This window comes from Syngnathoides biaculeatus, chromosome 16 (assembly GCF_019802595.1).
Source record: "Syngnathoides biaculeatus isolate LvHL_M chromosome 16, ASM1980259v1, whole genome shotgun sequence".
NCBI classification, from domain to species: domain Eukaryota; kingdom Metazoa; phylum Chordata; class Actinopteri; order Syngnathiformes; family Syngnathidae; genus Syngnathoides; species Syngnathoides biaculeatus.
Window position 1 is genome coordinate 6811789 of NC_084655.1, and position 15080 is coordinate 6826868.

At 42.2% G+C, this 15080-nt stretch overlaps 1 protein-coding gene across 1 annotated transcript; it reads right to left on the reverse strand.

Annotated features, from left to right (window-relative positions):
* Nucleotides 1-2928: 2928 nt before the first annotated feature.
* On the reverse strand, nt 2929-15007 carry LOC133514919 (uncharacterized). The gene is made up of 2 exons (XM_061847025.1): nt 14868-15007; nt 2929-6809 (listed from the first exon to the last, which is right to left on the reverse strand). Exon 2 carries the CDS (start codon nt 6788-6790, stop codon nt 5633-5635), a length of 1158 nt encoding a protein of 385 aa, XP_061703009.1. The 5' UTR covers nt 6791-6809; nt 14868-15007; the 3' UTR covers nt 2929-5632.
* Nucleotides 15008-15080: the final 73 nt, after the last annotated feature.

The window sequence follows — 15080 nt, forward strand, 5'->3', positions numbered from 1 at the left end:
ATGATGATTAGGAGAAAGGTTGATATTCTGTGCATCCAAGAGAGCAGGTGGAAAGGTAGTAAGGCTAGAAGTTTGGGAGCAGGGTTTAAATTATTCTACCACGGAGTAGATGGAAAGAGAAATGGAGTAGGGGTTATTTTAAAGGAAGAGCTGGCTAAGAATGTCTTGGAGGTGAAAAGAGTATCAGATCGAGTGATGAGACTAAAATTTGAAATTGAGGGTGTTATGTATAATGTGGTTAGCGGCTATGCACCACAGGTAGGATGTGACCTAGAGTTGAAAGAGAAATTCTGGAAGGAACTAGATGAAGTAGTTCTGAGCATCCCAGACAGCGAGAGAGTTGTGATTGCTGCAGATTGTAATGGACATATTGGTAAAGGAAACAGGGGCGATGAAGAAGTGATGGGTAAGTACGGCATCCAGGAAAGGAACTTTGAAGGGCAGATGGTGGTGGACTTTGCAAAAAGGATGGAGATGGCTGTAGTGAACACTTATTTCCAGAAGAGGGAGAAACATATAGTGACCTACAAGAGCGGAGGTAGAACCACGCAGGTAGATTATATTTTGTGCAGACGATGTAATCTGAAGGAGGTTACTGACTGTAAAGTAGTGGTAGGGGAGAGTGTAGCTCGACAGCATAGGATGGTAGTATGTAGGATGATTCTGGTGGTGGGTAGGAAGATTAAGAAGACAAAGGTAGAGCAGAGAACCATGTGGTGGAAGCTGAGAAAGGAAGAATGTTGTGCGACCTTCCGGAAAGAGGTGAGACAGGCCCTCGATGGACAACCGAAGCTCCCGGAAGACTGGACGACGACAGCCAAGGTGATCAGAGAGACAGGCAGGAGAGTACTTGGTGTGTCATCTGGTAGGAAAGGGGAGAAGGAGACATGGTGGTGGAACCCCAAAATACAGGGAGTCATACAAGGAAAGACATAAGTGAAGAAGAAGTGGGAAACTGAGAGGACGGAGGAGAGGCTAAAGGAGTACATCGAGATGCGACGTAGGGCAAAGGTAGAGGTGGCAAAGGTTAAACAAGAGGCATATGAAGACAGGTACACCAGGTTGGACACGAAAGAAGGAGAAAAGGATCTCTACAGGTTGGCCAGACAGAGGGATAGAGATGGGAAGGATGTGCAGAAGGTTAGGGTGATTAAGGATAGAGATGGAAATGTGTTGACTGGTGCCGGTAGTGTGCTAAATAGATGGAAAGAATACTTTGAGAAGTTGATGAATGAAGAAAATGAGAGAGAAGGAAGAGTTGAAGAGGCAAGAGTGAAGGACCAGGAAGTGGAAATGATTACTAAGTGGGAGTCAGAAAGGCACTACAAAGGATGAAAAATGGAAAGGCAGTTGGTCCTGATGACATACCGGTAGAGGTATGAAGCAATTTGGAGAGATGGCTGTGGAGTTTTTGACCACTTATTCAACAGAATACTAGCGGGCGAAAAGATGCCTGAAGAATGGAGGAAAAGTGTTCTAGTTCCCATTTTTAAGAACAAAGGGGATGTTCAGAGCTGTGGGAACTATAGAGGAATAAAGTTGATGCGCCACACAATGAAGTTATGGGAAAGAGTAGTGGAGGCTAGACTCAGGACAGAAGTAAGTATCTGCAAGCAACAGTATGGTTTCATGCCTGGAAAGAGTACCACAGATGCATTATTTGCCTTGAGGATGCTCGTGGAAAAGTACAGAGAGGTCAGAAGGAGCTACATTGTGTCTTTGTGGATCTAGAGAAAGCCTATGACAGAGTACCAAGAGAGGAACTGTGGTACTGCATGCGTAAGTCTGGTGTGGCAGAGAAGTATGTTAAAATAGTACAGGACATGTACGATGGCAGCAGAACAATGCTGAGGTGTGCCTTAGGTGTGACAGAGGAATTTAAGGTGGAGGTGGGACTGCATCAGGGATCAGCTCTGAGCCCCTTCCTGTTTGCAGTGGTAATGGATAGGCTGACAGATGAGGTTAGACTGGAATCCCCTTGGACCATGATGTTCGCAGATGATATTGTCATATGCAGTGAAAGCAGGGAGCATGCAGAGGAACAATTGGAAAGATGGAGACATGCACACTGGAAAGGAGAGGAATGAAGATTAGCCGAAGTAAAAAACAGAATATATGTGCGTGAATGAGAAAAGTAGAGGGGGAAGAGTGAGGCTACAGGAGAAGAGATAGCGAGGGTGGACGACTTCAAATACTTGGGGTCAACAATACAGAGCAATGGAGAGTGTGGTCAGGAAGTGAAGAAACGGGCCCAAGCAGGTTGGAACAGCTGGCGAAAGGTGTCTGGTGTGTTATGTGACAGAAGAGTGTCTGCTAGGATGAAGGGCAAAGTTTACAAAACAGTGGTGAGGCCGGCCATGATGTACGGATTAGAGACAGTGGCACTGAAGAAACAACAGGAATCTGAACTGGAGGTGGCAGAAAATGAAGATGTTGAGGTTCTCGCTCGGAGTGACCAGGTTGGATAGGATTAGAAATGAGCTCATTAGAGGGACAGCCAAAGCTGGATGTTTTGGAGACAAGATTCGAGAGAGCAGACTTCGATGGTTTGGACATGTTCAGAGGCGAGAGAGTGAGTATATTGGTAGAAGGATACTGAGGATGAGCTCCCAGGCAAAAGAGCGAGAGGAAGACAAAGAGAAGGTTTATGGATGTGGTGAGGGAAGACATGAGGGCAGTTGGGGTTAGAGAGGAAGATGCAGGAGATAGGCTAAGATGGCAAAAGATGACACGCTGTGGCGACCCCTAACGGGACAAGCCGAAAGGAAAAGAAGAAGACAGTTTGTCCATTGTGATAGAATGTGTTTATCAGGACAGGACAAAAAAAAAAAGTCTCAAACCCATGCTGTAATTTATACTTTTGTTAGCCGTATGCAGGCAAGGGTGTCAATCAGTGAACAAACACTTGACTGCATTCATGAAGCGCTGTCATTTATTGAAAAGATGGTCCCGTCTGGTCCAACATTCACACAAAACCTCCAAATGGGACGCCACTTCTTCCATGGACAAGCATGGTCTTGTACTTCCGCTCTCCTATAAATATACAAGCCCCATACATACTAACATAGATACTGTACAGTGCTTAACAAATGGATGCAAATTGAAGGTTTCGTCCACAGCTGCATGAAGAAAAAAAAAAAGGGAACCCCCCCCAAAAGATTACGAAGTGAAATGTCTCCTGAATGACAGAAAACTCTTGGAATTGTCATTTATCCTCATCAGATTGGGATTTTTTTCGAATTATACGAATTGCAATTTGTAAAAATTAAATTATAAAAAAATATATTTTTATATTTATAATATATATACATATAAATATATTTATATATTATATAAAAAAGATAAAATCTTCCCATATTAAACATATAAAATGGACATACGGTGAATATGACGCGTCTGTTGAAAATTGTTACTTTTATGATTGCATTACAACCTAATCAATGTAAAATGACAATTTTCCTGACAAATGCTTTTTAAAAACAATTTTAAAAAACTACTTCTATGTAAAAGTACAATTACACATTTGTTTTTAAAAAAAAAAAAATTCTGGTAGATTTACATTTTACCTCTTGCTTACAAACTACTTTGCTTGCTTGTAAAACAACCCTCTTTTCTCTAAACCATATCTAATAATAGTAAAATAATTGCTTTTATAATTTTACCTTTTTACAGTAGATGTTCAGCATTTTCAATGTAGTCAAAATTTTGGGGGTAAAATTCCGAGCTTTATTTGCATAAAATTTTGACCCGTTTCTGGTTGTTTTAAAAAGAAAAAAATCTCAAAAAGATCATACAGTAAAATACACTCAAAATGTGTAAAAAAAAATTTTTTCCCCACTTAATTTTACAAATGTTTTTCTTATAAAATGACAATTTTTCAAATAAACTTTTTTTTTATAGTAAATTAGAATTTGTGTAACATTCAATAAAATATTCCTATATTTTTGAAATTATTTTTAAAACACCAAATTTTTTATGGTATAATTAAATTTTTTCCCCCCACCTTTTTCTGTTCGTATGAATTTTACATTCGCAATGGCCCTTTCTGACCTGTCAATCACTCATACAATAATAGCCAATCAGATAACTGCATTGTCTTAACCCCTGGCTTGACACGCCCCTCTCAGCATATTGTCCCACAAGCAATGCTTGTTGTCAGCCGCGTGCGCTTGGAAAAGTTAATGTTACAAAGAAAATTGTCCTTAGATGCGCCTGGGGAAGGTGCAATTCTGATGAAAGATATCCTGCTAGGTTACAAGGGGGCTGGTTGATTCATTTTCCAAAGCCTAAAACACAGTTGAGGATGTGTCTCCGATGGATTAAGACTTGCGAAGCACATACAACTAAGTGTGGATAATATCAACAAACACAAGGCTGTATGTTCGAAGGTAAGTGATGGAAAAGTAACTTATCAGAGTTTGATTGAATTATTATCAGTGCTTTATACATTGCAGGAGAACAACTTTCACTTTGTTCGTGTAGCACTGACCTGCTGAATGAAGTGTGTCATGAGAGTCGGGTGAGAGATACGTAAATGCGGCACGTCATGCAAGAGAAATGTCTTTTGCACATTTGTATCACATCGGACTTTTAAAACAGAGCACTGGGTTCCATTACAAGCCAAGTCAAATGAATACACCCACTCACTAATAAAGACCACAATAATGTTACTTGTGATCTTTCCAAGTAAAAAGTACTCTCCCTGCTTTACATGCGCAGTACAATTCCACTATTTTATCCTGTTGGATTTTAATATGAAGTTTGTGAGGCGTCAAACCTTTTTGCATCGATCGCCAACATTTCGCTGTAACTCTGATATTGCGTCCTGCTCTGTTCAAAATCTTAATTCCGTGTACAAATCCTTGCGTGAAATATTTAAGACCTCTCTGTAGAACTCTCTTGGACAAGTCTGACACATTTGGCAAAAAACATACCGCAATATTATCTCGAATACACGATAGAGAATCCACTTCAAAGCTGTTCTGTTCAGTCGCCATTTTGGCAGCTCGTGGGACATAGCAAATGTAGCTATGGGGGGTGGAGCTCAAGATCGCCAGTCGGAAAGGTCCATTGGCTGGCAACCAATTCAGGGTGTACCCCGTCTCCCGTGCAAAGAAAGTTTTGGCACTCCTGTGACCCTTGTGAGGATGAGTGGCTTAGAAAATAGATAGATGGATGATTTTCCATCTTGCAAAATTCCGAATTAAAAAATGTAAGGGGACCATTTTTTCTGAACAGTTCTTCTACCTTGTAAATTAGGACCCTGTTTTTTTCCTTCCAAATTTTATTCTACTAAATGTTTAGCATTTTCCACATAAACCAATGACATCTCTTGAAAAAAAAGTCATATAATTACACCCCCAACCCCATAAATAATTGTAATTTCCTTGGATTCTGGAGTGATTAAAAAAAAAAGACTGGTTGAATGTTGTGCTTGATTAATTTCTGACTGAAAATTAAGTATTTGAATACAGTTATCCATTTGTTAAGCACCGCAGGTATACAGACAGATGTAGGAATATATTAATATCAAAGTCAAACACATGCTTACGTACTAATAACTTAGGCTATGAAAGGTAAATCGTAGAAAAACATATGTTCTCCTGTGAGGTCTTTGAGTTGTGTCGTATGGTTATCCCCGCCCCCTCCTGGCAAGCGCCTCGCGGGCCAGGATCTGATTGGCTCGGGAGAGCAACACGCAAACGCAGGAGGAGTCGATTCGGATCCACCTCCACCCTGTCCGGTTGTTGGCGTCCTTGGTGAGGGCGCGCACGTACGACTTCTTGGCTTTGCACTCGCTCACCCACTGTTTCTTGTCCACACCCAAGCAACCGGCACCCGCCACCCCAGTGGGCTGGGATGCCCCCCTGGTGGCAGGGTTGTGGCTCTTTTGCTGCTCAGCCTGGCGGCAACGAGTCTCATAGAAGAACTGCTTGAGCGAACCAGTCAGTGTTTGGATGTCCTGCAAGACGGTGACCGTCTGGCCCCGCGAGTCAATGGCTGTCTTCTTGTCCGTCACCCATACACTCTCCGCCTCGCACACTGACTTCTCACCTCGACGCCGGTCCATCAAATGCGAGCGTTTTTCCCTCCTGAGGGGGCGGCCCACGTCGGATGCAAATCCAGACGCGTTGACCCAACTGAGGCTCTGATCCCCGTGGCCCTCCACATGGGTGTCCTCCAATTCCACTCTCTCGTCCTCCAAAAGGCCGCCTTCCAGCATGACCAGGAGGGGCGGGTGGTCTGGAGGCGAAGCTGATGAGGAGAACAGGACCCGAGGGTGAGTATCCAGAAACATCTCATCCCCTTCTAGGAGACCTTCCACGATGCTCATTCCTGCCTCTGGGGTTCCATTGACCATGCCGCTGGCTGGGGTTGGTGTCGCCCCCACCAGAGTGGGGCCCCTCCTTGTCGTGTTCCTGAGCTGCTCTCTGGGAAAGGTCGTCGTAGATCCTCTCCGAGTCCTCGGACCGGCAGATGCAGGACTTTGGATTATCTGGGTTTCCACTTCAGAGACTTGCGTGGGTCCATTTGTCGAGTCCAGAAAACCGCCATCCACCCTGGTGTGGTCTGGTCGACTGCCGCTCCTTTCGGGGGAGTTCTTGGTGCAGTTCTCAAGTGCAGCCGTTTTGTAGTCCTTTTGCAAGGCATTTCCTTGGGAGTTGTAGTCCAGCGGGAGCCGACGCGGGTCGTCGTCCACACTGGCGGCGTAGGCTATCCTGGATACAGGCTTGTGAGGGAAGGGCAGGGCCGAGGCGATCACCATGGCAACCAGGGGAAGCCAGTGCATCACTCCCAGGACGTATCAGCTGGGTAAACGAGAATGAGAGAGGGAGAGAGAGAGAGAGAGACAGAGAGAGAGAGAGAGACAGAGAGAGAGAGAGAGAGAGAGCGTTACTTTGGGAATGTGCTTGATGCCATTACGCTAAGTGGCTCAATTAAGATGTAAAAAGGGGAGATTTTACGAGAGGGCTGCGGCTTTATGAGCTCGAGCTAGAATGGGCCTTAAAATCTTGGCACGACCTGTGGAAAAAAACCCAACCAAGTAACGTCAAGTCGCCTTCTCCTTCCTCAAAATGGTGGTCGTACAAGCTCGCACGCACACGCGCACACTTCCATTCTCAGTGACACACACACACACACTCACACTGTCTCTCACTTTCTCACACATATACTAATTTTCACACACTTTCCTCAAACTGACGCTAACACATTCTCACAAATTACAAATTAATTTGTAAGATTAACAGTAATGAATAACTTCAGAATCATATCATTACTCAGAAGTAATAACATCCATCCATTTATCCATTTTCTGAGCCGCTTATCCTCACGAGGGTCGCAGGAGTGCCGGAACCTATCCCAGCTGCTCAAACACGCGCAGACTCACTCAAATATTTCCTCAGACACATCCACGCACTCTCACACACGCTCGCAAACGTCTCGACAAAGAAGACGTCCTCCAAGCACATTTGATGTGTTACATCACGGAGGACTGACAAGAGCACGCACACACACACAAACACGCTCACAGCCACACGACGTTGAAAAGAAAAAAAAGACACTCCCTCCCAACACCTTTGACATCAGAGGGATAAAGTCATGAGTCAAGATGCCAACGTGAGCGTGTGCCCGAGTCAGCGTGAAAGCACGCGAGGATGACACCCGCTGCTCCTTCCTCCTAGGAGGCCAGCTCATGGGAAAGAGTTAAAAAAAATAATAACTCGGCGGAATGACAGGAATGTCAGTGATGCACACTTGTTGGCGACGCTCCTCAAAAGAAAACTTGTATGTGTCAAAGAGTGGATCTTGTTTGGAAACGCATATGTGTACACAAATGTTTGTCAGTCAGTGACAGAACAAAAGTCAGCACTTTGCCAGGATTTGAAAAGTCTTACATGAACCACACCCTGCTGATGAAACATAGCGTTGACTTCCTGTGTGCTGGCCTAGGGATGGGCACTCCAAGAAATCTCAGCAGTTCCATTGAGGCCCAGTCCACGCATTAAAGACAATTGGCCTCTTTTTGTGGCCATTTTACCCCCTCAGGACCAAGCACGTCAAAAACCAGACAATCTTATTTCTTATCATCTAATGGAAGACAATCTTCAGGTCTGAGGCGTGTCAATAGTGGATTTGTCCAGATTTTAGGGTCCAAAACAGGTCAGGCACAATAATCTTTAATTATGGACCTGTTCAATATTTACGACCTAAGGTCTTAATGTGTATCGGGAAGAGGTGATTTCCTCCAAGTCATGACGTGGTGAACTGGGACAAGGACCAGAATATAGCCAATCCACAAACGGAAACGACTGTAAATAAAAACCAGCATGTCTTGTCTGATGTTTATTCATTTTGTAAAAAAGTGGGACCCCTAAATGGCAAAATGTATTTTCCAAAGCAAACAGTTTTTTGGGGACATTGATTTGACATACATTTTACAAGACTCCCAGCTATGGAAACCTTCGGGAATGTTTGGGAAACATTAGTGCGCATTCAGAAGTGCTGCTTGTTTGTTTTTTGTTTTTTGGGGGGAGGTCACATGTGATCACGCAAGATATCGAGATCGGCGGTTGAACACGATCTTTGTGTCTGGTGTTGTGTTGATATTATTGGCGCACAGCACACACAATACAACCAAAACTGTTGACACTCACATTCATACCCATGGACAATGTAGCATCTTCAATTAGCCTACCATGCATGTTTTGGGGATTTGGGAGGAAACCAAATTACCTGGAGAAAACCCACGCAGGCCAGGCGCAGAACAAACAAACTCCATATAGGTGGGACCAGAATTTGAACCCCACTCCTCAGAACTGTATGAGGCAGATGTGCTAACGAGTCATCCACCGTGATCCTTACGTTGGCATGTAGTATCTGTGACTTTGACGTGTGTATGACTTTAAAAGACATAACAGCCTACTGAGGGACATGGGTGGAAGTGAAAAAAAAAAAAAAAAAAAAACGCTCATTTGCAGGGGTTGGGAGGGAATAGTCAATATGATAATTCTGTAAAGTTTCGATCGAAGATGTTATCTTATATACACAAATGTTTTTCAAGAGCACTAGATTATCTATGATGTTGACAAAGACGTATTACTTTAATTTAAGACCAAAAAAAAGAATATTTTTTGAGAGGACAATAAATTGTCTTTGATGTTGATTATGACAAACAACAATAAATGACTTGGTTTACAAGAACATGTCTATGTACATGAGGAGTCTATGTCGTCTTTGATGTTTGCAAAATGCAAATGATTCTCATTGGGGATGAAAATAACTATCAAAAAACATGACAGTCACTGTAGATCAGAGATGAGATTTCATGTTCTTTGCATTTTTTTATAATCACTTATGACATTTACAAAAAATTGCATGTCTTGAGAATTTTACACTATCATGTTTGATGTTCACAAAAAACATATGCTGGGCACTCAAGACCAAATGCATTTATTTTACTACATAAAAAATGTTCTTTGTTCTTTCTAAACATGTCCATGGGCTGCCAGAATTTATTTGAGGTTGGTTTTTTTTTTTGTTTTTTTGTAAATGAGACTCATGCACAACAAAACCTCTTGGACACAAATGATAAATCAGTCAATCAATATTGGAGGATACTGTGTGTGTGTGTCTGTGTGGTAGTCAGGTGTGTTTTGTGTAATGATGGGATAGGTGAAGGTTAATCCGGGCAATTAACACGCCCCTCGCATCCACGGGGTCTAATTACACCTCTTCCACTGTGTGCGTCCGTGTGTGTGTGTGTGTGTGTGTGTGTGTGTGTGTCACACTAAGTGTTTTTGCACCTTGTGCAAGCCTTGACGATAACGCGCTCCATTTGCTCCTGTCACACGCTCGGCTGGCACAGGTCTCAACAAAGACCCTCCACCTCGCGTGTGTGTGGGTGTGTGCACTACCGCTAACATGCTTTCAAATGGAGTACAAACAAACAGAAATAGGCAGCCCTCCCTCTCATCACGTTTAAAAAAAAAACGGCAAACAGACTGACCTATGAACTCGATTCTGTGAATTCCCACAATGCATTTTTAAATCTATTTTTAAAAAGCTGCTTCTCTTACTTCACATTGATTGAGCTCATAACTCCTAATTATATTAACTTCATATTAATGAAGTGTTTAAACCAAATTTGTTACAGTAAAAATGCTAACTTTTTAGTTAAAAATCAATGATTAAAACTTCATTGAACAGGCTCTTGTCACCTGTCAGTAGGCCCGAACGCATAAAACTTAAAAGACTGTCTAAAAAGGACATTGGTTAGAATCTCATAAATGGACAAAAATTTAAAAAAATTAAATTTTTATTTCGTATAAAAAAAGAGAAAAAAGAAAAGATGAAAATACATAATTATATATATATATATATATATATATATAATATATAAATACAAGTAAATAAAAAGAAAAAGGAAAAAAAATAATTTACAAATTTTCGTTGTGAATTTGGAGTACTAATTTTTGTGTGCCATTTGATCTACTGAATGAATGTATTTTCATTGGACAGAAAATTAGGTACACCTCTAAAAGGTTAGCTAAATAATATATAAAAATATATTACCACTGCTACAAATACTACTAGTAATACTACTACTATTGTTGTTATTATTATTCATAATAATAATACAAGCAACATTGAACAGGCCTTTGTCACTGGGCTCGAACATATCTAATAATTAATGTGTTTTTTTAAAAAAAAATGTGCTGAAAGAAAATGTCAACTTTCTGCTACAGTTACAAAAATGCAATTTACAATTTGGGTGTGATTTTGTTGAGTTATTTTCTTGTTCCCTTATAGTGTCCTAAATGTCACTATTGAGCTATTGTTTAGCACGCTGTGTGCATTCTTTATGAGTACCGACATTCTCACCGGACACTACATTTGGCACACCTGCTCAATCGAATGCAGTCAAAAACAAAATGAAAAATAACTAATCTCAAGACATTTAAAGTCAGTATTATCTTTTCAAAGGCAGATATTTTCAATGGGGCATCTAATGACGCGGTCGTCGTTTCGAAAACAACCCATCTGAAATGAAAGCCTCCCACATGAGCCTTATGGGGGGGACAGGGAGAGGGGGAGGCATTTATTAAAGTGGATTCCATGGAACCCTGTAAAAAGCGGGTGGCGTCACCATCCCCCCACCTTCAAAGGCAAAACCCATCGGCCGTATGAGATGCAATTTTGCACTCTGACGGTGACGCGTGTTGGGAATCGGTATCGAAGAAGGGGCCTGCGAGACCCTCACCCCCACCACCCCAACCCAGGATGCCACTAAGCGGGACCACACGTGGCGGCAAATAGTGTGCCATTAGCCTGCTAGTCTTTTCATCCAAAATGGCAAACCATCTGACAGCTGATGAGTTCCATTGTCCTACAGTAATCCACACGCTTTCATCTGGAGAAACCTGGGGGCAGTTAAGAAAAACCACGCAAGCACAGAAAAAAAACACACAAAGCCCACACAGGAAGAGCTGAAACCTCCAATTGAAGCAACGTAAACATCCAATGGCGGCTTCTGGCTTGTCAAAATGTGGGGCTGCACAGGGTGGCACAATTTACGTGACATGTCGATGACTGGCACTTGGGTGCCACTCCCTTGTTGAGTCACGTGCGAAAAAGTGATTTGGATTCTGGTAAAATTGGGGCGCCGGGGCGGGGGCTGGTAATTCTCCAGAATGATAGCAAATGCAGTTACATCTCATCTCAGCCCAGACTTCACTCTCCCCAGCTCTTCTGATGGGATCCCGAGGGGTTCCCAGGCCAGTCGAGAGACCTAGTTTCTGCAGCGTGTCCTGGGTCGCCCCCGGGGTCTCATTTGGATGGGACGTGCCCGCAACACCTCAGCAGAGAGGCGTACAGGAGGCATCCAAATCAGATGCCCCAGCCACCATCTGCCTCCTCTCAATGGGGAGAACAGCGACTGGACTCTAACCCCTTCCCAGATGACCAAGCATCTCACCCTATCTCTAAGGGAGAGCGAAGGAAACTCATTTCGGCCGCTTTTATCCGGGATCTTGTTCTTTCGGTCACGACCCACATCTCGAGACCGGAAGTGAGGATACGAACGTAGATCGACTGGTAAATTGTGAGCGTCACCTTACCGGTTAGCTCCTTCTTCACCACAATGGACGGATACAAATTCCGCATCACTACAGACGCTGCACCGATCCGCCTGTCGAATTCCCGTTCTGTTCTTCCCAGGGTGAGAACATTTTAACTTTGTTAAACTTGGTTTAAATTTGTTAGTTGAAAAAGAAGTTGTAAATTCTAGATTGTAAAATAATTAATACAACATTCATACCTTTGCTTTAATATGTGTGTAATGCATATTTGAATAGTATATCTTTTTAAGCTCTCGTAAAGGTTGTGGCAAGAAGTACTGTACAAGGGAACAACAATTATAAGCTTAACTTGGAGAAGAAGAGAGGACGTGGATGTGATGCATGGTAATCCACAAGAAAAACAAGAAAAAGCCAAGCGTCGTTGGGTAATCTTCCTGCTTTTCACATGATGACCTCAGGTGGTGGTAAACTTTAGTCACAAGCTTCTTCTCTCCACAGCTTCTTCTTTTGGACTTTAGAGTCACTAGAAGTAGATTATCCCTGAAAATCTGGGTCAAAATGGTAAATTCCTGACCAACCAACTTCAGTTAACTTAAGGCGACATTCTGACTCCGGGGCGTGATGGCTAATTTTTTCGAACAATTTTGTCGTTTGATTCATGGGTCGGATGTCCATCCCGTGAGTGTCTACGCTGCGCTCGCTTTGGAATACATATCCCATTTATGAAAGAGGCCTGCGTCAGATGTGGGAAAAAAAAAAAATCTGAAATGTACTGTTCACCATTGACCTAAAGAAAATCATGTCACATTGAGACAACAACAACAACAAAAAAATCTGACCTACAATCTGCTCGCTGAACAGAGCTTTTGCCAAGTGCAAGCATGATATTGAAGACTTTGGAATCATTATGTCACCTTTTTGGAAGCTTTAACACGTCTTTGGATGAGCCAAAATTTTCTTCAACTAAACCACAACAAGACCAAGACAATTGTTTCTGGCAATAAAGAAAAAAGGATTGCTGTTTGGAAACACCTGGACTCCATCTTTAAAAACCAAAGACCAAGTCCGAAACCTTGCTGTTCTGATTGATTCTGACCCGACTTTCAACAGTCATATCAAATCAATCACAAAAGCTGCCTTTTACCATCTGAGGAAAACATCTAGTGATGGCTTGCGTGTGTCAAACAGACCAGGAGAAGCTCATCCATGCTTTTATCTCAAAAGGACCTGACTACTGTAATGGTCTTCTGACTGGACTCCCCAAAAAGAGTAATAAACAGCTGCAGCTCATTCAGAATGCTGCAGCTCGCGTTCTGACCAGAACAAAGTGGTCAGAGCATATCACTCCAATTCTAAAGTCCTTAGACTGGCTTCCAGTCAGTTTTAGAATAGATTTTTAAGTTCAGCTACTGGTCTATGCATCACTGAATGCTTACGAAATACTCACCCGATAGCAGCTCAGAAAATGGATGGATGGATGCTTAAAAATACTATTTTAGGGGTCCAGACATTTGTTATGACAGGACACATGGGGAAACCCTTGACTGAAACCGAACAGGAAGTTAGCAGATTTGGTCTGTTGTAGTTATTTCTCGATTTATTTGGCCAGTTGCGTAAATTTGAATTCAATTAATTAACCCCCGCCCCCTTTCACCAATCGATGCAAAATTGAGTGAATTTCCAACGTTACAGGACACATGAAAAAGTCTCAAGAACCCACACCGAAAGTTCAAAAGCTGGTTGACTATTTTGGTTTATAGTAGCCATTTTTGTCCCAATTACGAGAGTTCAGTAAATTTAAAAAATGTCAGAAATTGAAGTAGCAGTCAACCATTTTGGTCTGACACAGCCACCTTCGGTAGAATTCCAGGGATCGGACTTTGATCAAATTTTACTCGGGTAGTTACCCAAATGGGAAGCAGGTATCCTTGACAGATCGCCGACGCTGCAATGGGAAGCTTTATGTATTGATTGATTTATCGTCCACACCATCTGATGTGGGCAGAACACAATGTCATATTTGATCGTTTCAAGGATTCACCACAGTGAAGGGGAAATCCTCTCTCTCTTGTGAAATCTTGCGTGATGGCTCCAGAGGCATATTTACCCTCTAAATATTTTAAAAAGTGGCAGATGACAATGTCACGCATCAAAAATAAATAAATAAACAAACAAACAAATAAATAAATAAATCGCTGCACTCGCTGTGCCTAATGAATAAATCCCATATATGCTTGACACCTCACCAGAAGAACATCATCTGCCATGGAACGAACAACTTTTACACTTTCCCGCCACACACGTTTGCTTGCTCAAACACCCCAAAAATAGCACGCTAGGAATTTCGGTGTTTAGGCAGAAAATGTCACAAAGTTCTACTCCCCCGTCAACCCCCCCCCCCCCCAAAAAAAAAAAAAATACACTCACAAAGTCACAGAAACAGAAAGGACCAAAAATAACAATAAAATTGAAATGACATGTCATTCTGTTATTCTTATGCTTAGGACATATTTGGACTTCTACAGATCGCTCTGTCTATTCCGATGTGCTTTGATCTGTGCTAATAGTTGCAACATGCGTCTAACATTCAGTTTTTAAAAAACTGCAATAAATGAATCAAGTGTTAAGGTTGCATATACCATATTTTCCCAATACAGCAGACTTTTAATCCATATCATATCGAAATTTGCTCTATTTTATGTATTTTGTTTCAATCACGTCAAGGCATTCATTTGGGTGTTTTTTGATATAATTTTATTTATTTGAATTATTGTTATTTTTCCATACCGTTGAGGTGAGATCCGGACCCCACGTCCTTCCAGCTGACACCGCATTGATTCCCAAGTCCTGGCCCCGTTCAGTCGCTCAACTGATTGTAGTGGGGGGAGTCAAAAACGCACAGGTCTCTGTACTTTTAAAAAGTCCATGACATCTCACGACAATCCCCCCTCTCGAAAAAAAAAATCCAATGTGATGTCACTGGGAAAAAGAAAGTTTAAA

What these genes read in the sequence shown, in the direction of transcription:
- LOC133514919 (XM_061847025.1), bottom strand. Translation starts at nt 6,790, where the DNA reads ATGCACTGGCTTCCCCTGGTTGCCATGGTGATCGCCTCGGCCCTGCCC.